The sequence below is a fragment of the Falco cherrug genome, chromosome 17 (assembly GCF_023634085.1).
Source record: "Falco cherrug isolate bFalChe1 chromosome 17, bFalChe1.pri, whole genome shotgun sequence".
NCBI classification, from domain to species: domain Eukaryota; kingdom Metazoa; phylum Chordata; class Aves; order Falconiformes; family Falconidae; genus Falco; species Falco cherrug.
This window is the reverse complement of record NC_073713.1, coordinates 6,726,220-6,751,094: the sequence shown is the minus strand read 5'-3', so window position 1 is coordinate 6,751,094 and position 24,875 is coordinate 6,726,220. Positions and strand designations below refer to the sequence as shown.

At 48.2% G+C, this 24,875-nt stretch overlaps 3 protein-coding genes across 5 annotated transcripts; 1 reads left to right on the top strand and 2 right to left on the bottom strand.

The window, feature by feature from the left end:
* Positions 1-655: 655 nt before the first annotated feature.
* Positions 656-8,319, bottom strand: MPZL3 (myelin protein zero like 3). Of its 2 annotated transcripts, none has more exons than XM_055728635.1 (6): positions 8,153-8,319; positions 6,557-6,723; positions 5,326-5,536; positions 4,525-4,690; positions 3,855-3,918; positions 656-1,808 (listed from the first exon to the last, which is right to left on the bottom strand). In XM_055728635.1, the coding sequence occupies exons 1-6, from the start codon at positions 8,160-8,162 to the stop codon at positions 1,782-1,784; spliced, it is 645 nt and encodes a 214-aa protein (XP_055584610.1). In that variant the 5' UTR covers positions 8,163-8,319; the 3' UTR covers positions 656-1,781. The 2 variants fall into 2 exon arrangements, with proteins under 2 accessions (XP_055584610.1, XP_055584609.1); XM_055728634.1 differs by having other exon boundaries at positions 8,087-8,318.
* A 191-nt stretch (positions 8,320-8,510) lies between these two features.
* Positions 8,511-15,775, bottom strand: MPZL2 (myelin protein zero like 2). The gene is made up of 6 exons (XM_005437622.3): positions 15,127-15,775; positions 12,805-12,971; positions 11,953-12,163; positions 11,557-11,701; positions 11,005-11,092; positions 8,511-10,458 (listed from the first exon to the last, which is right to left on the bottom strand). The coding sequence occupies exons 1-5, from the start codon at positions 15,203-15,205 to the stop codon at positions 11,032-11,034; spliced, it is 663 nt and encodes a 220-aa protein (XP_005437679.2). The 5' UTR covers positions 15,206-15,775; the 3' UTR covers positions 8,511-10,458; positions 11,005-11,031.
* A 2,272-nt stretch (positions 15,776-18,047) lies between these two features.
* Positions 18,048-23,716, top strand: LOC102052256 (T-cell surface glycoprotein CD3 epsilon chain). 2 transcript variants are annotated; one of them, XM_014278735.3, is made up of 8 exons: positions 18,048-18,203; positions 18,321-18,430; positions 19,862-19,882; positions 20,180-20,200; positions 20,728-20,925; positions 21,717-21,869; positions 23,010-23,056; positions 23,412-23,716. In XM_014278735.3, exons 1-8 carry the CDS (start codon positions 18,139-18,141, stop codon positions 23,466-23,468), a joined length of 672 nt encoding a protein of 223 aa, XP_014134210.3. In that variant the 5' UTR covers positions 18,048-18,138; the 3' UTR covers positions 23,469-23,716. The 2 variants fall into 2 exon arrangements, with proteins under 2 accessions (XP_014134210.3, XP_027658980.2); XM_027803179.2 differs by having other exon boundaries at positions 18,186-18,226.
* The last annotated feature ends 1,159 nt before the right edge of the window (positions 23,717-24,875 follow it).

The following is a 24,875-nucleotide window of genomic DNA, read 5'->3' as shown; positions in this document are numbered from 1 at the left end:
TAACCCTAATATCAGTAGTTTTAATGGCACACAGAGCAACTGCCATACGGCTAGCAAAGGAAGAGAAAATTAAGTCTTGTTCGTGCTCAACACCATTCACAATCCACAGTGCTATTAGCTTCAAGGTGGCAGTTTAGCTTTGCACCAGGAAGAGATGTGCCCAGCATCTAGCCCACTCTTTGCAAAGGGCTCAGAGTTGAAGGCAACATTTTGCAGACAAGTCATTCACTTCCACAAAGAACTCAAGTGATGCGTTACTGCTGAAAGTGGAACAACAAAGCCACTTCCTCTAGGCTGCACATCCTACCAACATCCTCTCAGGCAAGTTTTGCTTGGGAGACATGGTATCATCAGGAAGCACATGCTGTTTTAAATATTGCTTTATAGTAGACAGGACAAAAATCTATTTCTTTATCTGGAGACACAGATCTACAACCAACCTGCTTTGCAGTCAGGAGCTTCAACACACCTGTAATTGGCAGGCATCATCAGACTGCTAAAGGGGGACTCGGTACATGTTCCCTTTTGAGTTAAATCTGTTCCCTAAACACCTTTACCCATCATCATATGACAATTTCTATAGCTAAAACAACAACTCAGGATGGCAGTTTTGTCAGTTCAACTATATTTAGCCAAATAAAGCCACAGCCCAGAATGAAACAAAGGAATTTATTGGTAATGGCACATCAAAGTCCACAGTAAACTTATATAACACATACATAAGAGACTATTTGACCAACCGCTACACACAGAAAGGAAGCAGAAAACAGCAGCTGTTTAGGTATTGAGCAGGCATAAATTCCACCGCTCTCTGCCAGCCATTATTGGACAAGGTTGGTGAAAGAGAAAGTACTCTTAGGCACTTTCAGCTGTTTCCCTAAAGTGGTACCAAGAAAAAGAAAGAACGTGACTGTTCTGCACACATAACATTCCTTTGGACACAGCTTGAGTCAATGGTTGAGGTAGATGGGGTTATGTTTCCCCAGATACAGAGTCCCCATTTGCATTCCTGATTTAAAAAGATTAGGTTTGTATGAATTGTGCTTCACTTCTACAAGTAGAAGGAGATGTACCTAGTAATGCAGCTGTTGGGCAAATAATAAAATTAAAAAAAAAGGAAAGAGAAAACAACGATATAAGGCAACACCACTGTGCAGTCAGTCACTCAAAAATAGGATCAGAAAACAGTAGGAACAAAATTAATCCTGTAATTAAGTGGCAGCTGAACCACGGAATAGTTAAAAAGCAGTAGGTTCTCTTCGCTCCCAGACAAAGGATGCCATATACCAACTTAATCAAACCGTTCCGAGTTCTTAGCAAATACATTCCCAAAAAATGGAGAAGCAAATATTGTCAATACCCAGTGATGATCACCTTAGAGCTGATTCACTCTGGAGTAGCCTACGCGTCAGGCAATTCAAATTCAAGGGCACAGGGATGTCACCCATAGTAAAGGAAACAAATCTGCACGTAAACCAAGAAGCATGGCACTGTCGGACTGCTGGTAGGAAACAGGCTGTGCAGCTGTAGGCACTGAGGCTTCTATAGGCACTGGAGAAGTGAGGTTAAGAGATTGTTTTTTCCAATAAATTAGAAAGATTTCAAAAATCACTCTTTTGTGCTTAAATAAGACGGAATTATCCCACTGGCGTTGTTCTTCCAATCCAGGATTAGAGCAGGTCCCTCAATCTGCACCGGTTATCCCGCAGCCTTCATACCCATCTAGCCATGATTTTCAGTGCTGTAATTTTGTTCTTTATCCATAGCTTTTTAGTCTTTCATTAGTATGGGACTTCCTCATCCGTGTCCTAAACAGGGAGTATGGAGAGAGAAACTGAGCCTACATATGAAGACATGAACCATGTTATGAGTTCAACAAATTTTGAGTCTGCTAGGCTTCTACCAAGAGCTTAAACATTTCCCAAAATGCTGCTGTGCTTGAATAAGCCACAGGACTTGTAGTTGTATAAGCACTTGCAGCAAAATCTGTTTGACTTATCATAGACATGCAGATGAATTGCTACTATATAACACATGCAGTGTGTTTTAGGAGAAGTAGCAGCTAAAACTCAAGCAAAAGACAAACCATAAAGTGCAGACAGCCACCTTAAAAAGCACTACCAGTCCCTCCAGAGAAGGTCCAGAACAGCACAAGCTGTTGTTTTTTTAGCCACAGCCAACAACATACTTTCAGATCCCCATTGTCTATTATTTTAACCACAGCAATCATCTGATGGTGTCCCCACAATCCAGCTCAGCAGCTCTCAACTTGAAAGAAACTCAAGCACAACAGCTCCATAAGAGAGATCCCAACTAAACTTCCAGCCATTTCAAGTCCAAACAGATTTTCACTAATTTCCCAATTTTAATTATTTGGTAACATACTAAGCATGGGAAAAGTACATTACAGAAAACTCAAAAATGCAGAATCGTTAAGGTGACTAAGACAGGATGTCCAGAAACTCAGTAAGCTAAGTATTTCTCTATCAGAGAGTGAAGAATCAAACAGATGACAAAATAGTCAATATCAAAGCAGCAGGATTACAGCATTCAAATTTGCCTTCTCTCAAAGGATGAGAAGACATTTTTCAATTTTTAAAATCTCTAACTGTCTGACAGCATTTGTCTCACCAAATGGCGGCTCCCAGCCTTTCCCATCTCCCCACCTGCAATAAGGCAATGGTGCCTCCCTGCTCCCCAGTAGATCACTTGCAACTGCCTTTCCATCTCCTGTGGCAACTCCCCCTTTTGTATAAGGCATTTGCTGCTTTCTGCACCTCCCAAAACTCTTGCTCCCAATACTGCTGCATTGTAAGTGCTCTGTGTTATGAAGAACTGTAAATATTTCATAGGTAACTTGCATAATTGCTTGTTTTTCATTCTGTATCTAGTAAAGTAGAAACGATCAGCACACATCTATCTGAAGGCTTATGCATTTAGTACATTTTGAATCACTGGCATTAAAATAGTCAATCAAGCAACACATATTTAAATCCCCCTTAACGTACTTCCTGACCATGTACAACAGATGTAAAGGTGGGTCTGAGGTAAGCTGGTTCTGTTGGACAAAGTTGCAGGGGCAGGGGGTGGGGGAGAGAGAAAGCACTCTCAAATTAGGTATCTTAGCGAGCTTACTCTGGAATGTGCCACATCACGGCTGTGGCTGCTAATGCCAGCACACAGAATGTGGTGGCACATTTTACAAAACAAGTACAGCAGGTGGCAAAAACACTCAGTAGTTTCAGCACAGCACATCTGATTAACAGAAGCTTGCTGATAGGGTAGCAAGCGAAAAAGCAGAATTAGAAGACAATCAACCACTTTACAAAACAAAACAAAGAAAAAGCCAGAAACAAACAAACTACAAGAGTTTAGCAGGACTCTGTTGCAACAAAAACGGTGTAAGTAGGAAGATCTCCAAAAAAAGAGGCAACACTGCACACTACCATCTTTACAAGAAACATAGTGGATTGAGATATCACTGCCTCCATTCCCCACAGTAGCACTGTCAAAACCCAAACTGATTTTGCAGAGCCTTTAAAGAAACTACACAGCACAGCAGCTAGCCCTTAAAATTACGAGTTTTCATCTTAAAATGTCAGCTTTGATTTCAATAAAGTCAAAAGAAAAATCAGTTTGGTGGATCTCAAGTCAACTTCCCCTGCCAGTAATGCAGTATGGCCAGCAGTTCTCACCCCCTATAAGCCCATACGTGGCAGGAGCATGAAGTCTAGCCATTTGGGACAGTTATTTGACATCTAGAGGTGTTACGACAAGCCCTACCTGCTGCTCTTAGCATCTCCTCTGAGAATCAAAGTTGACAAAACCACTTATGACAACCAGCTTTCACTTACCACACAGTTCAGACACCAGTCTCTGAGTTTCCCCAAGCAGCTGTCTGTCTCTGTCTGTTCGGGCCTGCAGAAAAAGCACAGGATTAGCTTGTGGACTTCAGATCCTAGTTCTACCACACGGAACTGAAGGCTTTTCACCACTTTGCACAGCAAAACCAGGAAGAATGTCAGGTCCCTTAATTTTGAAGGGAGATATTTCATTTAAGTGCCATGAGGAATACAACATGAGTTGCTATTTGGCTGGCAAATCCTACAGCACTAATCAGAACACAGGATTAAAAACACATTCTGCAAGAAATTGTGGTACTGAACCCACTGCAAGAACAATGCAGCTCCAGCAGCAGCACTGTTACCTTATTGTTCTCACTACTGAACCTTCCCAGAACAGAACCCTCTCCACTTTAGAAGGGAGTTCAGTCTCCAAGGCTCATTCAGTACCTGGCACCTCTGCTCAGGCCATCACAGGGGAACCAGTTTGCATTATTCAGTTTGTTTTGCTGTTACAGATACTTCAAACCAAAATGCAACACACAAAGCCCACATAAGCAAAATATCTTGCCGATTTAGGCTGAAATAAATGGCATTACAGAAGTGAACGACTGTCTAACCCCAAGTTCCCCATGTCAACAAGCCAAAGAAACACAGACTTTGGGTTGCAGCCAGAACTTACTCATCAGACACTTCAATGGAAGATTTCTTACAGCCGGATTTTTTTTTCTCCTTTAGCACTCCAAATTTTCTTCCCATCCTCACCAACAGCAGAACAACCACAATGATGGAAGGCAGAAAGACTAAAATGGACAGCAGTGTTGCTGAAGTTAGCTGGAAGAAAAAACCTGCAGGAAAGAGAAACAGCAGCCCAGATGTACCAGTAGTAAAATACAGTTTTCTTCAGTCTCTGTGACAAACGTCCATCCAGGACACAGGCTGCCAGGCTTTTCATATAAAACACAAGGCTGGCAGATTTGAAACAGCTTGTCACTGAATCTGTAGGATTCATATCAAGTCTCCAACACAGTAGGGTGCCATATATGCAAAAAATGACAAAGACAGGCAGGTCACAACACAGATCTATCGCCATGTCTAAACTGCAAATTTGGGGCAGCTCTCACACACAGGGCAGAAGAGGAAATTAAGTATTACTGAGAATCAATGTTTGTGATCTGACAGCTATTTTTAGACTAGTATCTCCTAAATGTTCAGTTTGTTCTACTGCTGCAGTATGTGGAGACCAGAACTCCTGAACAAATGCACGCTTTTGATTCCTCTTATCACCACAGCTTCCTCTGTCCCTTCCTGCCCCAAATAAATTCAATAGTTCTCAATGTATTTAGCTCAGAAAGAAGGGCTGAGGTAACTCTTGCTGAAATTCACCCATTTCACACGTGATGCTCAGACTTTAAGATCCTGACAAAGCTGCAATGCAGCTGTATCACGTAGATGAGGACATGCTATTGAAATGGCAGCTTACCCCTCTCTGTAACTATCAGAATTGTCTGGGGAATGTTATGGTACACGTCTGGAGGATTCTTCACACTGCAGATGAACGTCCCATTGTCACTCATCACTGGGCTTTGGATAGCAATGGAAGCATCACCCCTGGCAACATTCCCGACCCAGGATATCCTGTCTTTGAATTTTCCCATTGTTGTTGGGTATGGAACAGACTGATAATGAAAAACCTAAAAGGAGGCAAAGACAATAATTGCGCCAATAAAACCTCATCTAAGAAAGCAAAATAAACTATTTTCTGGATTGTAAATATGAAGAAGTACACATTAAGAAGTCAGAAAGAATACTTCTTATACAGGAGACCTTTTCAAGTTCCTATTTGGTTATTCTGAGTCAGTCCCACTTCACTAGCTTTCCAACGCTTTTATCTACCAGCCTCAGCTTTCAGATGTCACCATCACCATTCTGACCAACTCATTCCCTTCTGCAGATCTTCAGCTGAGAAGCAGAGCAGGCTTCTTGTCTCATGCAAGACAGAACACTGCCATTCTTCAGGTTTTGCTTCTTGCACTTCTGCCCTTGCTGTCCTATGAGTAGGGACTTGGCAGACCTCACTCCATACAAGCAGCATCCTTTTGTTCCAGACACAAGCACACCCCTGAGAGTCCAAACTCTTCAGGCAGCAGAAGTCACTGATAATCTGCAAAGTTATTCATTCTCTGTTTCCACCTCGCATGAGAGATTTTCAGTGGGCTTTCAGACTTACGTATTTATGCTTAGATTTCAAAATGCTGCCAACAAAACAGCGAGTAGCAGCCCATAAACCTCAGAGGCTGTCATCATCGCTGTCTTCAGACTGTCATTGCACACATGTTGTTGCCACTCCAAGATCTATCAGCAGTAGATTGCATGACAGAACTACTACGGTACAGCTGCCTTCAAGAAAGTGACCAACCAAACGCTTCACAGTCATTCTACACATAGCTACAGCATAAAACGCATCACTTGTGTCAAACCCCAAAATTTATGTCCTTTATCATCATTATGCTATTATGAGCTTACACAGAATATTTTTTGCCCAAAGAACACTAATGAAATTTCACACAGGAAAGGTGGCAGCAACGTGAGTCCCAAACCCCACAGTGATGAAGCAGCACAGCAAGGCAAACAGAAAAAATATCATCAGATTTTTCAGCATGCACAGAGGTCTGGTCAGTATCCACTAGAAAAAGAGTCCCTGTTCCACTTACTGTCTCCATCTGACCACCTGTGAGAGGCCGGTACGTCCAGTCTACTGTCAGGCTCTCAGTCATGGGGGAACTGGATTTGAATGAGCATTTCAGCAATACTTGTTCACCGATGAAAGCTTGCACTTTAGGACTGGCTTTAATTTCCAGGGAAAGAGCACTGCAGACACCTGATGGAGCAAGCACAAAAGATGAGGATTAGTTTGCTGTTACATGTGAGGCACAGGAGTGACGATGTCCCAAAGGTATTGATGCATGTGCAGGTCAACTACAGTCCAAAGACTGAAGCGCAGTAGTGGCTACCTCCCCCATACTGAAATTTAAAGACAAGCAGACAGCTTACCTAACCTATTCTCTGTGGGACTGGAACTAGCCCCAATTAAAGTATTTACCTGGAAAATACCACCAAAAGCCTACAGATATTTAAGTATGAAGAGCTGAGAAACGAATCAGCTGACACTCTGATGAGTTGCAAAATGCCAGCTTTGGACTTCAAGGCAGCTCTGGCTCTGCATGTGTTGCCCCAAAGTGATACCGCCAGTAAATCACACATGCACTGAGCCAAGAGTCAGCAGCAGCAATACTCTTTATTTCTTGTTTTCAGTGACTGTAACAACTTCTGCCTCATTCATCTAGTGTGATGCTCCAGCCAGGGATGAGGTCAGCCTGCCCAGCATCGAGCAGAAGCATCATTCGAGTACTCCCTTTCACAAATGTCCTGCTCCTGGCTTATGAAGATTTATTACGGTGATACTCCGCATGAAGTTCTGCTCCAATTCCTACAGCTGACTCCTCTGCTGTGCAGGCTCAGAAGGAGCAGGCACAGATTCAGATTTGCCAGTTCCCGTGCAAGTTTCTGGCATCACACGCCTGTTCCGCAGCTACCAATGTAAAAAAAACCAAGGGTTTTGACAACGCGCTCCTTTCGCTACCAACTGAAAGTCTGGAAATCTCAGAGAGCAGATAGCTGGGCCTTAGCAGAGCGAGCAGAGGTGGGACACTGGCACCCGCGCCTTGGGTGCTAGCAGAGGTGGGGGCCTGGCACCCGTGGAGGTGGGACGCTGGTGGCCGTGCCCCGGCTGCGGGCAGCGGGCAGAGCGCAGGGTGAGGGCACACCCGCCGCCCCCCGCGCCCTGCTGGAGGCCCCCGCTGCCCCCCGCGCACCGCCCGGCTCCTGCCCCACCAGCACCCGGCACGGTGCTCACCGCGGGGCCCGCACAGCCCCGCCGGGGCCCGGAGCGGCCCGCAGCCGCCCCCCGCCCCCTCCGGTACGGTCCCTCCCGGAGCCCCCGAGGCCAGCACCGCCACGCAGACCGCCCGCGCTGCGGGGGCCGCCAGCCGCAGCCGCCTCCCCGCTGGCCGCAGCCGCCTCCCCGCTGGCCGCAGCCGCCTCCCCGCTGGCCGCAGCCCGGCTCGGCTCCGGGGCTCCCAGCCGGGCCCCACCGCGGACAGGGCCGGGCCGGGTCCGTCACCGCCCGCCGCCGCGGCAGCCCCCGGGGGCGAGAGGCGCCGCTGCCGGAGAGCCCCCGTTACCGAGCAGAAGCAGGACCCCCCGCGGGAGGGGGAGGAGGAGAAGGCCGCCGCCGGCCACCGCCTCACCGCACCGCATCCCGGCTGCGCTCAGGGCCGCAACATGGCGGCTCACCTGAAGGCCGCGCAGGTGAGGGCGGGGGCAGCCCCAAGATGGCCGCCCCGCGTCGCCATGGCGACCGGCGGCCTCGCACCTGGGCGGCCGCGGGCCTGGCGGGTCGCGGGGAGCGGAGCGGGGCGGGCGGCCACGGCGGGGCCCTGCGGCTCCGGGCCCCCTGCGGGCTCCGGCCCCCCGCGGCTCCGAGCCCCGCACAGCTCCGGGCCCCTGCGGGCTCCGCCCCCCCGCAGCTCCGGGCCCCCGCGGCTCCGGGCCCCTGCCTGTCGTGGGGAGTGGGCCCGGCCCGGAGCCCCCGCGCTGGCCCGTTCCGCCAGAGCCCGCTTGCTGCTTTTCCTGCTTTTCCAAGCTAAAACCCACTCATCTGAGGTGCCAAGGGTGCGGTGGGACTGCGCACCTGAGCGTGTCCCGTGTTAAACCAGGACCGCGTGTCTGAGCATGTCCCATGTCATGGCAGGATTGCATGTCAGAGCATGTCCTGTGTCATGTCAGGACTGCATGTCAGAGCATCTCCCATGTCATGGCAGGAGCGTGTTTCTCCCATGTCATGGCAGCACTGCGCATCTGAGCATCTCCGGTGTCACACCAGGACTGCGTGTCTCCTATGTCACAGCAGGACTGTGCAGCTCCCATGTCACAGCAGGACTGTGTGCCTGAGCCATCTCCTGTGTCACGGCAGGACTGCGTGTCTTCCATGTCACGGCAGGCCTGTGCATCTCCTGTGTCACAGCAGGACTGCATGTCTGAGTATCTCCCATGTCACGGCAGGACTGTGTGTCTCCCACATCACAGCAGGACTGAGCATCTCCCGTGTCACGGCTGCACTGCGCATCTCCTGTGTCACAGCAGGACTGCGTGTCTCTTGTGTCACAGTGGGACAGTGCATCTCCCGTGTTGTGTCAGGACTGCATGTCTAAACATCTCCCATGTCACAGTGGGACTGTGCATGTCCCATGTCACGGCAGGACTGAGCATCTCCCGTGTCACAGTGGGACTGGGTGTCTCCAGTGTTGTGGCAGCACTGTGTAACTTCCATGTCACGGCACATCTATGACACTGTCACTGCTTTCCACAAGGCGCCTTTATTTATGACACAGGATCAAAAATGAAAACATACAAAGAGATAATGTGGCCAGCACATTACAGTTATAAAGTCATAAAGATGTTCTTTAAACAAACGGGCTGATTTGGTTTGGTGCTGGTTAAATACTGTAACAGCTCTGCGGTTTCAATGATTTAGGGCTTTGTTTGCCTTTGAGAGACTGAGCCTGTGCAAGTACAGGGGAATGCAGGAGCGAGATGCACTGGTGGTCACCTGGGCAGTGAACAGCAGGCAGAGACAGTGGGATATTGCTGCTGTTGGCAGCCCGATACCATGCTAGCAGCCACTGAGCACTGCTACCATGCCAAGCAGCAGCGGGACAGTGCACCACCACAGCACCGCTTGCCCAGGGCAGCCTCTGAGCTTTAACCGCAGCCAGCCGAAGTTCTGGGGTGCCTGCAGCGGTGGGTGTAAGGCTGCTGAGACGGGGGAAGAAGCATCCCACCCGGCGGTGGTGTGCTCCCTTGGAAGGTCAGCGTACTGGCAGGGTGGGAGTGGGAAGAGGAGGGGGGCTGCCGAAGTGTGTGGCCACACGCTGCACAGCAGAAGGCAATGTCCTCAGCTACCGTAGTTACAAAGCCTGTAAGCTTTAAGAGATCAATATGAAAACCACACCCACTGGTAAACGTTATCCCTAATAAGAAACAGCATACATTCCCGAACTGTAATACTTCCCATTTAAAGTACCAAAGAGATTCAAAGTATGTTGTAGCAACTAGCTACTTCTCTGATCCCTCATGTTGTCAGTCTTCCTTTTCATGATGACAAAGAGGATTCTGAGGGAGGAAAAATAGGGCAACACAAATGCACATTGCAATTTTTAAGGTGCAAGAGTGCATGTGCTCAGACGCTTTGAAAAACACTGTTCAGTCAGTTATCTTGGAATTTGTTCAAATCTTTTGGCATTTTTTCATCTTCAGAGCAGCCTTCTTCACATTCTGCAGGTGTGAAGATTAAAGAAAGTTCCTTGTACACGGGACAGGTTCCTCCTGCTTTGCTTCAGTGAAGGAAGTTTACAACTTATGTTAATGTCACTCTCTTTCCTTGCAAGAAATTCAGGTTGAGCAGAGATACCACACTCACAGCATGAGGCGTCTGTAATTCAGCTTTGTTCTAACATCCAAAATTACAAGCTTCCACCATCTGCATTAGAAGTACCTAAGAAGAAGGATCATAAGAAAACCAGAACAAATTCATTACTCAGGGTTATTGTTGAAAACAAAAATAGTAGAGGCAACTGCTGACCTCAGAAATGGAGTGCGTAAAAATTATGCTGAAATGTTTCAGCAAAGCAAACAAATCTGGAAACAGCGTCAGTCTTCCTGTAGCAATTTTAAAACAATAAAGATTAAATTAATCAAAAAGCAGACTCAAAACTCGTGAAAGGAAACTAATTCACTCCTCTTTATGTACAAAGCAGGCATGTCATGAAAAGCAGCAACAGCTTTCCTGCAAATGATCCCCAACCCTAGGGTGGAGAAATCTCTTCTACAGTTAAGAGGCAGTTCTGCCTCCACTGCCTGTTCAGTTGTCAGTCTCTCTGAAGGCTCCTCAGGAGCGAAGAGTGACTGTGGTCTCAGTAGTTTCTGCTTATGGCTACCAAGACCTGTTGGCTGTGAAGGAAAGTGAAATGCCCAAGTAAAATTGTCTTAGAAAGTCTACGGCAACACCAAGACATTAGTTAGAGAACATTTGAATGGATACCTGCATTGTATATACCATAAAAGACCCCTAGTCTTCTAACGGGCTGGCTTCCTTTTCTTCTCTAATCTTCAGATTCTCCTTTTCTCTACTGTTATAAAAAGGGGGGGGGGGGGGGGGGGGAAGGAGAGAAAACAGAAAAAAAAATAATCAGATATCCTGAGCAACAGAGTCACATTCTGCATTACATACAGCATATAGAACATATGACAGGGAGTTACATGGTAAGACAGTAAGCATGCTACATGCATGGTGACCACATGTGTCACGTTGATGGAACAGAGCGATCATCTGCCAACTACCACCACGACAGCTGGATACTTCTCAGAGTGAGAAGCCACTGTGAAGGGCAAGAGGAAAATGAGGACTCCAAAACATGTTCGTCCTGGGGCTCTGTTCTGACTGCAAGTAAGCAGCCAATTCCTGCTGATAGTGTTTGCAGCTTTGCATTGTAGATGCTTAGTGTAGGGTCCAAGCCAAGAATTCTGAATAGCTATGAAGATGTATTCGACAAGCTTTCCCAGAAGCCTTTCTCTCTCTGTCCTCTGTCCTTACAGTTCAGTGTCTGCCACCTTGATCCTCTTCTCTTGCTCTTTCTTCTGATGGTGTCGACAGATAATCACAACTGTCACCACAATGATCATCAGAACACAAGCAGACCCAATGGCCACCGCCAGGAAGTGGATTTCTGAGAAATGCACTGCATGGAGAGAAACAGATAAATGAACAGGAGGGACACACAGGCGGCTCTTGGGATGAGGCTGGGAACCTGCATCCGTGAATACAACCTTTCCTCAGGCTCCTTTTTCCCTTGTGTCCATTAATTACCCTCATGCCTTCTCTTTATAATCCCTTTTCTTCCACACATTTTCCCCACGGTGGAGGAAGATCTGCCAATGCTTCGCACTGGCCAAATTCACATGACCTCTGGTGGGGTTCTTGGCTTCTCACCTTTCTGCACAACTCTGAGTCGCACTTCACCAATTGTGCCATCGACATCTGGTGGGTTCTTCACCTGGCAGGTGAACGTCCCGTTGTCAGTGGGCTGCAAGTTCCAGATAACGATGGAAACATCATTACGCTCAATATTCCCATCCCAGGTGACTCGCTCTTTAAACCGCCCAGCAGACAGCTTGTAGGGCTCCTTCAGGTAATAAAATACCTACAAGAAAGAGAGGGAGCCGTCATTCCTACACACTGTGCAGTCTTTGCGATGGAAGCAGCACGTGGAAGTGGAGTGGCACTGGCTGAGGTAGGCTGTGGGGAGCTGCGTTGGCCCCGTCGCTCTCAGATAGACTCTGAGGGCATTTCAAAAGACGGTGCCTTTGCTCCAGCAGCCATGCGAGCTCTGTCCTGCTCAAGCCTAAGGCTTCGTTAGGTTGTGTTCAGCTGTCTTTCAGTTATATGGCAGTGCTAGGTGAGCTGCTTGCCCTGCCATGCTGGCCAAGCTAAAACATTCTGTAGGTCGCATCAGGTGTGGGACAGCAGCTAAGACATAGAGTTCAGCCGTGGTGTAAGTGGGTACATTTTCATCAGGCCCCAGATATTTTAACCCCAATTACCCCAAACTAAACAGAATGTGCCTTTAGCCAAGGTCTGTAAACAGAACTTCTTGTTCAGCGTAGTGATTCTGAGTAGCAGGGGAAAGGCTCAAGATGTACATACTTGTGTGTTCCAGCTGTGTTTGCCCATACCCACATCTGGAATTGTCACAGTCAGTGGGCTTAGCCAGTGCTGGACCTTGGGACTGGTTTGTTTGGGCAAGTGTGCCTCCATGAAATGGAGTGTAAAGTTCCCACTCACCGGCTCGTGAGAGCCCAGGTCCTCGGGCTGGAAGTTCCAGGTCACAGACAGGTGCTGGCTAATGGGGCTGCTGCTGGAAAAGGTGCATTTTAACCGCAGGTTAGTGCCGTTCACAGCGTCCACCTCCCTGGAAGTGTGAACTTCCACGGCTACCGCAGGCCACAGGGCTGCAAGAAAACAGCAGGGATTAGAGGTAAAGAAAACTACTGTCTTGGAGTAAGCTCATCACTTTTCCTTATCTGCATTTACTCTGTTTGGGAGCCTGCTTTATCTGTCCCTGTCGATGTTTAACCTGGCAGCCTCCAGAACACAGATACAGGGTGATCCTGCGTATGCAGAATCCAGGAGATCCCCTGGTCTTCATGGATTTTGTCAGTTGATAAGCCAGCTGAACAGTGGGGGTTTCAAGGGAGTTTGTATTCATCTGAACTGCCGGTACAGTGCTTGCTTTGTTGTTTTGTGGCTGCACAGTTAAACGTTTACAGATCTGATAACTGGTTGAGAAGGAACTGCTGAGAAGGACTTGCCTATAGGGACAACAGACCTTGTTTTGTGGGAATTGCCTCTTTTCAGGCATGAGCAAACTTGACATCTAGGAGGTGCAATGTGGTTGTAAATGCCACCCTTCCTTAAATATCTACTCACTCCTGACTGGCACTAAAGGTACCATATAACTTTTCACGGTCACATTTTCACATGTGATTACACTCTGCTGCACTCAGTTCCCCAAGATTTCTTCAGAAGAGCGGTCCTGCCCTTTCAGCTAGGACTGCTGAGCCCCAACACACAACTGCTATTTCCCATGCTAGAACTTTCCTTTATACACTTTGTTTTATCAGCCCAAGTGTCATGCACACCATGGTGAAAACTGCCCGGATTGGTGTAAGCAGTGCCTGGTAGAAGGTTAATAGTCCAGCTGGCCAACTGCAGTCAAATGTAGTCAGGCTGAGGAACTCTGCAGGAAATCCTCCAGATAAATCAGTAAGCACTTGTTTGTCAAAGAAGCATCCTTTGTTAACTAAACCACCACAGCTGTTGCTTTAAAAATAAGTTAGCATCGCTACCTCGATGCTACCCTGAGAGAGAGATGGTCAGCAAGAGAGGGAGCATCAAGACACAGAAGGAAGGATAACGAAAAATAGGAAAGCCAAAGGGCTGCTGGTGAAGACACCTCTCACAGCTGAGCCCTAGTCCTCTGCCTTGCCCTGCTGTTCCAGACAGAGTTCAATCATTCTGGCAGGTTGGTGCTACCAAAACAGTGGTGCTGCAAGCTCTTGCTTTCGGCCCCCACCCCCCCACCCCCGATCACTGTGTTGCTTGCCTGTCTGCTTTAACTCCCCGAGTTAGTGGGTTAGTTTCCACAAAACAGCAGTGCTGGGCTAAAAATCTTGCTGCTGCCGAAAGGGACAGTCCTCCCTGTTCCTGGTCATGTCCTCTTAAGTTTCCTTTTCCTTACTGGCCAAACTAATCCAGCAGAAAAAGAAAATTTTAATAATTTCCTGTTGCTTTAGGAAGATAAGTGAACTCACCCCAGTGTGATTCAAGACAGAAAAAAAAAAAAGAAAAAGATTATTTGGGGTTGTAAAATATGGTTTCATAATAAAGATGATCAATACATTTCTTGCATTTGAAAATAATCTATAACCAAAGACTTCCTTACGAAACAATTTATTTTCTCAAAGGAGAAGGGATTTGAAATGCCCAAACATTGTTCACATTTGAAAAACTTCCTTGGCAGAGATCATGTTTCTCATCCGAAGAATCAGTGTCAAATGTCTTCATTTTAAACACCTTTAAAAGAACAAGCATGGGAAATAAGCGTGAAATACTTTTTTTCAAGACAAGCTACTGGGCGTATCTGTGTGCAGATGCATTTGGGAAAGGAGGACGTGGTGGTCTTGAAATAAAAACCACTGGAAATTCAAGCAAGTTTATCATCAGCCCAGAATCGTTGCTGTGTAAAGGATCTAAACCCAGTGCTGCTTAACAATCTCTTGACTGTCTCGTAACAAAGATAGTGGAAAAAAACATCTAGGACTAAAGTCCAGATTCCTGGCAGGAAAGAGTAAGATGTGTAACCAGAGCTCAGAACGAGACCAGTGTTCTTCTTCCGCCTGAACACACCTAAACCTGTTTGTCCAAGAAACTCAATCACTTCGTGCCACTTGCAGTGAACCCCAGAGTGAAAGAACCGCAGCGATCGTCCACAGCAAACACCCGAGACGCCTACAAAGTCGCTGCCTTAATGAGGATGATAATTAAGGGATCAGAAGAGGAAAGTCAAGATGGCAATGGAGGCCAGGCAGTACCAGGTTTCCTTACCTCGGAGCTGTACCCCAAGGAAAAGCACAGCACCCAGCCACTTGGGGCCGTGCATCGGGAAGGCAAGTCCGTACGCCATGGGTTGAGCAGTGCCGAAAAGAGAAATTCCTTTCAGGTTTGGTATAACTGGACGAAAGATGAGTTTCTCAAAGCCTCCCCAGCACAGCAGAGCAAATTCCTGTCTCTCAGCCTGCAAGGCAATGTGAGCGCTCTTTCCTGCTTGAGTCAGAGCGCGCTCCCTGCCCTCGCACTGAGAGGCGAGGTGCGGCCAGCACAGCTCACCTTCTGTGTAAAACAGGGGGGTTTTCAAGGTAAGATTAATTTATTCTGCCTCCTGTATTCCTTTGTTCTTTTGTGTTGCAATCATCCCTCCTCCCAGCTTCCACCTGAAACCACTCCCCCCTTGTGGGAGGTAATTTCGCTCCTAAAAGAAAATTTGCCTCAAGGTGTTTAGAGATAGCTTGAAGGAATGGGGGCCCTTTTTTTCCTTCTTATTTATTTCAAAACCTGTAAATGATCCAAAAAGCAACCTGAAACAGTCTGTGGCAGCAGTGTGGGCACACAGCCAGAGGATGGAAATGTCCTGCTGAAACACAGGCACCTACAGTGAAACGAAGGGATCATTTTAATGTTCCTTGTTCGCAGCCATCCCACAGAAGAATCGGGAGACGGCGTTAACTGGTGCTGGTCAAGTTCTTGGAAAAGTCAAAAGACAATTACATTGGAGAGGAATCCAGCCCGGTGGGAGTCCAGGCATGGCTGGGGAAACCTCACTGTGCTTAGCAAGCAGCACAAGGCGCTACAGAAGCTCAGTGCAATACAAAGTACTTTCCTGGAGGCACGTGGCAGTTGTGAGAGCACGAAAGCGAGCTGTGCATGTGCGCTGGCAAAATACGGATGTTTGCATTCGAAAGCCGTAAATCACTTCAACAGCAAAACCTGCTGCTGGCTGCAGCTGTGTTTGTGTCTGGTCCATGGTCTAGTTCCAAGAAGTCATCCCAGGTTAGGAGCTTTCATTGAGCCTGATGCTGATCTTGCTCATGGTGGTGCCGAGGCAGGGATGGGGAGGATGCCGCAGCCTCTGGGTGGCATGAGGGGCTGCCTCCAGCTCCGAGCTCAGGACAGAGGGAGGGCACGCTCTTTGTGCAGCAGTGCGGGCTCCGATCGGGATGCTTCACATTACTGGGAACACACTTGAGAGGGTGTCAGGGCTGTTCAGAACAAGGTTTTGGTGGAAAGAGGGCAGCAGTGGGACTCTCAGGTTTCCAGCTAATGAGCAACCACGTGGACATCTCTCCTCCCATTTGCTGTTGTAACATCCTTGCAGCAATTTCTATGGAGAATACTGAATTTATTTTTAACTTTTAAAGTTCGAGTTACAAATCTTGAGTTGGAAGGGACCCATAAGGATTATCAGCTCCAACTCCCTGCTTTTCATAGGAGTGATCACAGGTGTGTGATACCTAAAACTAAACCATATCATCCAGATGCTCTTTGAACCCTGTAGTACACATTTACCTTGGGACTAAGGAAGAATGCGTGCAAAAGACCAGAAGTGACCAGTTCAGAAGGTACACTGAACCTCCTTGATTTCTTTCTAGAGAATTTTTCTATCTTAATGATATTAAGGTTAATAAAGCAATACACAAAACCCAAACCAAACCACAAACTGGTTATTTTTCTGTTACAGTTAAATCTCTGAACAGTTAAGACAAGAAATCTCTGAACAGTTTAGACAAGACCTAGTTTTAGTTAACCTGAATTGTTCAGTATCGTAAGAGTATCCAGCACGTCTCGTCATTCCGTAGGCAAGCCTCACCTGAATTTGGTCCTTCACCCCTTCTGTGAGACACTCCGCATGGGATGGAAGCGGCGCTGTTTAATAGCAGGAATCATGTACGGCCAAGGATGTAATAGTGAATCCCCCTGCCCGCTGCACCGCTGGAAGCAGTGCCTGGGCTCTGCACACCCAAGGGCAAGGGCAAGGGCAAGGGCAAGGGCAAGGGCAAGGGCAAGGTCGGGCAGGGAGCGCCCCCTAGCGGAGCCTGGGGCCGCAACCCCGCGGGGAGCGCTCCGGGACGTCCCTGCAGAGCCTCCCTGGGGGCCAGCGGGGGGGCTGCGGGGCACAGCCTCGAGGGGTGGCACAGGCCGGGGTGGGCTCAGGCTTTCGGGGGGGGGGGGGGGGGGCGGCTTTCTGCACCGTGTCCCCTCCTGCTTCTGGCAGAGCCTTCCCCCCGGCAGCCTTGGCCTTCCCCCCAGCACTGACCTGCTGTGGGGGCTGCTAATGGGCCAGCAGGCGGGCAAAGGGCATTTACAGCAGTAAAGCTGGTTGTGTTGTAGGTGCAGTTCATAACAGGGGTGCGAACGGTGCGTGACGAGGTAGAACAGCTGTTGAAGTCTGATGTCAGAACTGAGGAGGAGCAGCCACTCAATGAGGCACATTCACACCCCCCCCCCGAACATGAGTCATGGAGGGGCTGGGGGTGCAGAGCGTTAGCAGCAGACCAGAGGCTTGCAACCCAGGCTGCCGCCGCGCTCCTCACCGTCCGGATGCCTGCAGGGTCTGCATGAGGAGCAGGCAAATGCCACTCTTGAAGAGGCAGCAGGAATAAATGGTTGCGTTAGAGGAAAGTAACAGAAGTGGAGTCCAGGCTGCACCATCCGTGACTAAAAGCCCCGGGTTTTACAGGTGTTACAGCCTGGCGCTTACAGGCTCACTGCTGCTGGCTGCACCGCATCTCTGGTGCTGAGCCGCTTGTAGCGCTTCTGGTTCCTTTGTTTATTCCCTCCTATGTTCAGTTGCTTGCAGTAGTCTGAACTTCAGAGACACTCGCTTTGAAAAATGCTTAGGAAGGTTCTGATGACGAATTTAATCTGGTCTCGTTTATCTCCTCCTGCTCCTGGCACAGTCACAACGGGTCTCCTGAGGCTTGAGCCGGGCTGGTGTGAGCAGCCGCCCCTTGCTGTCCGTGACGTCCTGCCTAGACGTTTTGAGCCTCCACACTTCCTGACATGGGCTTATTTTATCATAGGTGTTCCGTGTCTTTCTTGGCTGCTTGCAGGTTTCACTGGAAACAGTGAGTCTCCCCAGCACTGCTCAGTTCGTTGCCGTACACAATTCTGGGAAAAAATTGTGGGCCTCTTTCTTGTAAGCAACAACTTGAAACGCCGATGTGTTCTTTCTTCCCTCGCAGCCACCCTCAGCGATGCCAATCTGACGTGGTAGAGAAAAGCAAGAGCAGGAGGAGCACAAGGATGGGGCTGGAGCGGTCCTTGCCCCTCGTGGGGCTCCTGCTGTGTGTGGGTGAGTAGCGCTGGCCAGGAGCCCACGGGGACCAGAGGGGTGGCCACCCCGGGGCTGCAGGGGGGAGAGCAAAGCACAGGGGCGCGTGGCTGCTTTTACAAAGTACCTGCAGCCACGTCTTCTGCAGCTCGCATGTACAGCAGCTGCTCTCCAGTGGGAGTGTTCCCCTCAGAGAGCAGGTTGCAGGGACAGAGAAACGGGGGTCCAGCAGTCCTAGGCTAGAGAAAGGAACCAGAGGTCCTCGGGAATTTTTGCTTGCTAGCTGATCCACCAAGACACTTGGTCTCCAAACGCCACGCAGCAGGGCTGGAGCTCGGTGCACTGCTTTATGCAGTGGTGTGAACTATAAAGTGTTGTGGCTTTAATTTTATTTTTATGCTTTGTTCGTCCACGTTTCCTAAACTGTTTTGTGACTGGAGGTAAATAACTTTGGATCAGTCTCACTGTGATAGCATGGGAGTGGCAACAATTTCCATGTCACCCATCTGAACTGAGCAGCCTTCAGAAAGCTGGTTTAGGATGAAATGCAGAGTGTCTATCAAGACTATAAAGAAGCTGGTGACTATAAAAGGTAAGTTTGAAAGATAATTAAAAGATACTACAGTAAGACTGGAGCTACTCTGCCAATGTGCTGCAAACACCAATTGCTATTCCTTGAGAAGATTCAAAACATTTGGTTTAGCAATGGCCTGTTCTTTTTTCACATTTAAATTGGTCTTATATAAAGAAAAAAAGCATCAGATCCACTTCTCTCCAGCCAAGTCCTATGCCTGTGGAATTTCAAATCTCTAATTTTGTTACAGGTAACTCCTATTGTAAAGCAAGCATGACCAGAGATGAGATGAGACAACAGTACTGAATACGGTTCATTCCTTTATTTATTTATGTTACTTTTTATTGACAAGTATCTTTAAAGCCAATCACAAGCCTGATTCACATCTCCCAAAAGCTGTTTCTGTAATACTCCAGCTCCTGAGACCTCAATGGAGCTACTTGTTTCCTACCAAGAGAGAAAAATCACAGCGATAAACTGCTTTATAGCATTAAAACATGCATCAGGGTCCAGTCCTCGTGCAGAGGACAGTGGTTCTTACTGCGGAACACGGTTACGATTTTCCAGCAGTCTTTGGTCCACGATAATAAAGCAAAATTGTTGAGTATACAGCTTGCAATAACCCCAAAACTGGGTCGGAAAATCATTCAATTTTCCATTCTGCGTTAGTCTGTGTTAAAAATGGCTTCCAAAGGAAAACACTTCATTTCAAAACAACATCCTGCTGCAGCTAACAGAATGCTTCTAATGCCTTTAGCACAAATATAGGAGTATAAACAACTCTTTCACGCAGCTGAGTTCAGGATTCCCTTGAAGTAGGAAAGGTGTGTGATACCAGTAGCTAAATTACTTAATATTTACTATTCTTTCTTTTGTAGCTGGCACTGCAGCTCAGCAGGGTAAGTGTATTTTATCAGCATTCTTAACTTTTAGTATAATAAAAAGGCCAACTATGTCTCACGAGTGAGGACTAGAAGCCACATAGAAATATTTGAATTTTGCAAATATTGTAGGATAGGAAGAAATTCGGGTTCATTAACTGTAACTGATCTCACTGACTTGAAAAACTGGTTGTTGTGAATTGTCCCGAATTATTGCTAGTGATCGCCAAGCAGGGTTGGGCATTTTCCAACAGCAACAAGCAGTAAGGTAATAGTGGGCCAATTTGTTAACACTTAATATTCTCTCCTTTGCAGATGATATTGAAGCACAGGGGGGTAAGTGTATTTTACCAGCATTCTTATCTATTTAGCATGATAAAAAGACTGCAAATGCTTCACAGGTGAGGACTAAAAGGCAGAGCGAAATATTTGAGTTTAAGCAGTATTTTAGGAGGAAAAAGATTCCTGTTACGTGCTGCTATCATCACCAATCAGAAAAATCAGCTATAATGAGTTGCCCCTAATTGCCATTAGTGGTCTGTGAGATGGGTTGGCCATTTGCAGAGAGCAGCAAGCACATGGATAAACAGAACGATGCATGGCAGGTGGCCAGGCTCTCTGACAGAGGTGGAGCACTCTGTGATGGTTTTGATACTGTTTGGCATTGCAAAGTGTCGGTGTAAAAAACTGAAGAAAAACATGCATGTGGAAGACAGGTGTGCAGGGCATTTTTTTATATAATTTACATTACTACATGAAATCAAAGATTTTGCAGAGCAAACTGTCATGGTGGGATCAAGGGTGGGCAGGGAAGCTGTTTGTAATGCTGGTTTCCCTTCTCGTTGGCTCATCTTCCAATAAAGAATTCCTGGTGGAGATTTCTGGAACCACGGTGACTATCACATGTCCCTTGACTGAAGTCAGAATGTCCTGGGAGTTATTCGGGACACCATCACCCAGCCACGAGAGAAAGTATGTTATAGAGAATCACGACAGCTCTCCCGGCTACGTGAGCTGTTCGGCAGGTGAAAAGAAGTATGAAATGTACCTGAATGTCAGAGGTGAGTGACAAAGCAGCCTACGGGCTAAAGATGAAGTTTGCACATTTCAGTGATTGGTATTAGGAACTGAGACCGGATTTTCAGGGCTGGGTGAATGCAACGCTGCTGAGGCCATTCCCGCTGTATGTGGAAGTAAAAGGGTCCGAGAGCACATTTTGGGCAAAAGGAATCACCCCGCTTTCTACGCCTTTCCCTTCTGCAGTCCTCAGGCTGGCTGTGGGTCAATGGGTCCCACGTATACACTGCGCTAATCTCTTCTACGACTTCTACGGCTTCTGCCGTGCTGCAGGGCAAGAGCAATGTCTGTCTCAAGGGCCAGAGGCATTTCTTCTCTCGCAGAGTGGAAACCTCCCATCTGGAGCACACAGCCTGTGACCCATCGGCTGGGGGGAGTTTACCCCCACCCTGACAGAGTGATTTAAGCCTCTGAGCCATTTGAAATTCGGGCAGCTGCTTGCTCTGCATTCAGGGCTGAAGAGTCCAGAGCAGGCAGAGGGGGCGGGGGGGCAATGAGCTGGGAGATGTTTTGCACCCTTGGGCTCAGGCCATGCAAACAGCAGAGGTAGCGGAGGAGGTTGCACATGCCAGCCTCCTGGTTGTGCCTGTCTGCAGACCGAAGTGGTGGGATGGAGCGGGCTGTGCTGTCCCCCTTCCCTTCTGTTTGCTCGTTTCCTCTTCCCACCCAGAGCTGTATCTCTTCTAGCACTGAGCAGGTGAGAGAGACCTGGACTTTCCTTGCTTGGAAAGGAAGGGTGCCCGTCTCTGAGCACCTTCATCTCTCCTCTCGGCAGTATGCGCAAACTGTGAGGAGCTGGATGCCTTGGCAGTGACAGGGATCATCACTGCGGATCTTCTCATCACCTTCGGGGTTCTGATTCTCGTCTATTACTTCAGCAAAAACAGGAAGGGGAGAGCGAGTGCTGGCGCTGGCAGTCGGCCACGAGGTACGAGCCATTTCAGGGCTGTCTGCTCCCTGTGGCATCCGCTGAGCACTGAATTAAGCACTTGCCCCTGCTGGGTGATGGAGCATCCACTGTTTCCCCCAAGCCTCCAATACCTTGCCAAACAACGCTCCTGCTTGCCACATCTGTTGCTCCGGGCTGCCTTCTTGTACAGGATGGATGTGGCTGCCGTGTTGTGTCATAGGCTTTCTGCCCATAGGAAACCATTTCACAGGCTGCTGTGCAGCAGCCTCGAGTCTGTGCCGAAGCAAACTGTGCGGCGCGTACTCAGCTTGCAAGTGTAGCTGCAAACCCAGCCTGGCCCTGGCCCGCTCAGCTGCTGTCTCAGGCAATCAAAGACCAAGAATTATGGCCCCTCACAGAACATGTAATCAGAAATTACGGCATTATTAAAACTATAAATTTGAATTTCTGGCCTCTGAGGCCATGGTTTGGTGACCCAGTGGGTCCAGCAGTGGGGCTTATGGGTTATAAATGCTGGGGTAAAGTGATGCAGGGTGCTGACCTCATGATGCCAGTTCAGATTTGTTCAAGAAGTGTTGGCAGTGACATTTGGAGCAGGAGGCTGCCAGCCAGCCAAATACCATAGGTACTCACCAGCCAGGCTTTGTGCACATCGGGCACTGCCACTTTTACCTGAGCATCCACAAAGCCGATATAAATCTTTTAGCAAGTCTAAATTCCCTGTTGTGTGCTTAGCGTGCATGTTGTGTGCTGGGTTCAGCAGAAATGTGATGATGCGTTCGTGCCTGTGCAGCTTGCTGCGGCAGAGGAGGATGGATTTGGTGTCTGTACTGTGGAGCCGTAGCCTGGGCGTTATGGCATAAGCACAGCTTACGGGGTTTTCTTGTTTTCAAGTGTTTCTTCACCACCAGGAAAGCTAGAAATTTACCTTTTCCAAAAGAAAGCTGATTTCCTCCTAAATGATAATAATAATAATAATAAAAAAGAAAACCAAACCCAAACCCAATGCACCAGTTGGGTCTTTAAAAGCTCTAAGCTCATAACAAAGCCATGTGTGGTGACCCATGGTATGCACTACCCTGTGATCACTTCCGTGAAAGCCCCTCGTGCTGTGTTATTTGAGCCACCACCAAGGATGACCTCCTGCCTCTGTTGCAGGTCAGAAGACGCAGCGTCCTCCCCCTGTTCCAAACCCGGACTATGAGGTACGGAGCACCTGCATCTTTTCCATTCTCTTGCTGCTTGGGGAGGGATAGCCAGCACTGTGCATCTGTAGCATTTATCCTTTTTGCTCCTTTGAAGAAGCATCCAGTCAACCTCCAAGCTTTCCCGGGAGGGGAGGAAAAAGGTGGTGCGGTTGGAGCCCCTTTTCCTGGTGCTGCCACAGGGAGCTGGGGCAGAGCAGCAGCTTCCAGCACACTGTGCACGCTGCCTGAGCAGCACTGCACTGGTGTGCTCGGTTGTGGTTTTCTCCACGCATGGTGTGGACCAAGACTCTGGTGGTGTTTGAGGCTGTCTGAAATAAGGATTCCCAAACTAACATCTCTGCTGTTCCCACAGCCCATCCGGAAAGGCCAGCGAGAAGTGTATGCAGGCCTGGAATCCAGGGGCTTCTGAAATTCCCATGGATTTCAGGTTGGAAAACAGCAGCACTTCTGCCCAGCTGGGTACTGCTCCTCTGCAGGCTTGCTGAGACCCCGGGGGTCTGGGGTAAGCCAGGCAGCTACACGGGACAGGCACCCTGCTGCCATCCGCTGTCCCACCCTGATGTGCGCCTTCAGCCTTCGGTTTGATATTAGAGAAAAGAAACGAACAAGCACATTGGCAAGAGAAGTTTTCCTTCTCATTAAAGGACTGCAGCCTCACTGGCGGTTCCTGGCCTCCTTTTCCTTCACACTTTTTTCTCTGCTTCAGTTGCACGCTCTGGTTTTCCCTCCCTTCCATTTAATTTCTGCCTGGAGTGCCTCCACTTGCTCCCCGTGTCTCCCTGGGTGGCTAGTGGGCGAAGAGGAGTCCTTCCCAGGATGACTGGCCTCTGACCTTGTCCCCCTCTCACGTTCATAACTCACCTTCATTCTGCTGTCCTGGACTTTAACAAAAGGAACTGAGGCGGTCAGCATAATAAAAACAAAATGGTACATTTTCATAGAAAAGCCACTGCTTTGAATGAAAATATTTCAAAGAGAGCAGTTTTTCCTTTAAAAAACACGAGCATTCATACCCATATGTGCGGACTGACCTGTCCATCCCCCAGCCCCTCTCCTGTAGGAAATGAGTGGGGCCGAGTACCACCCTGCACCCAGTGACCTCTGTGTCTCAGACCTTTGGCAGAGCATCCTCACAGCGTCACGTGAAGATCTGGCACTTTCCCAAGCCGTCTGAAGGCCTCCTATTAGGAAATCTAAGTGCTTGGTTTAAATCTTTGTCGCTGTTAAATAGTGGGGCTCTTTGATATTTCAGCTAAGATGTGAAGCCCCACTTAGCAACCGAGTGCCAGCCTTGCAGTCTGACTGGGGCAGCACAACAGGGATTTTCATGTTTCCCAGACTGGAACTGAGACCCTTTGGCTCAGCCCCAGGACTAGCATTCTGCTCTGCAACGGCTGCTTCACTGGAACTGAAATGAATGCGTTGCAGCCACAGAGATAAAGCGCAGGACCTACACAATCCAAAAGAGCATGAAACCCTTTTGCTAAGCTGTCCTTTGCATCCCAGAGACTTCACGGACTCCGTTTTTATGGATATTCTATAGCGTAGTCCAGGATAAACACATTTCTTTGAGTGCATTGTACCCTAAGGGGTGTACAAGTACATTTGCTGGAGGAGTTTCATTTTCCAGAGCTGTCGCTCTTAGAGATGCTTGTCTTTTGATGCTTAAAGATTTGTCCTTTGCTGCTGCCCTTTCTCTCCTCATTCCAGCTCTGTAACTTGAGTTCTGCCTGGGTTCTGTTAGGAAGACAGCAGGCTTCTTCGCCACGGGTAAAGATCCGTTTTAACTTTTTTATATACATTTAAAAACTGTAAT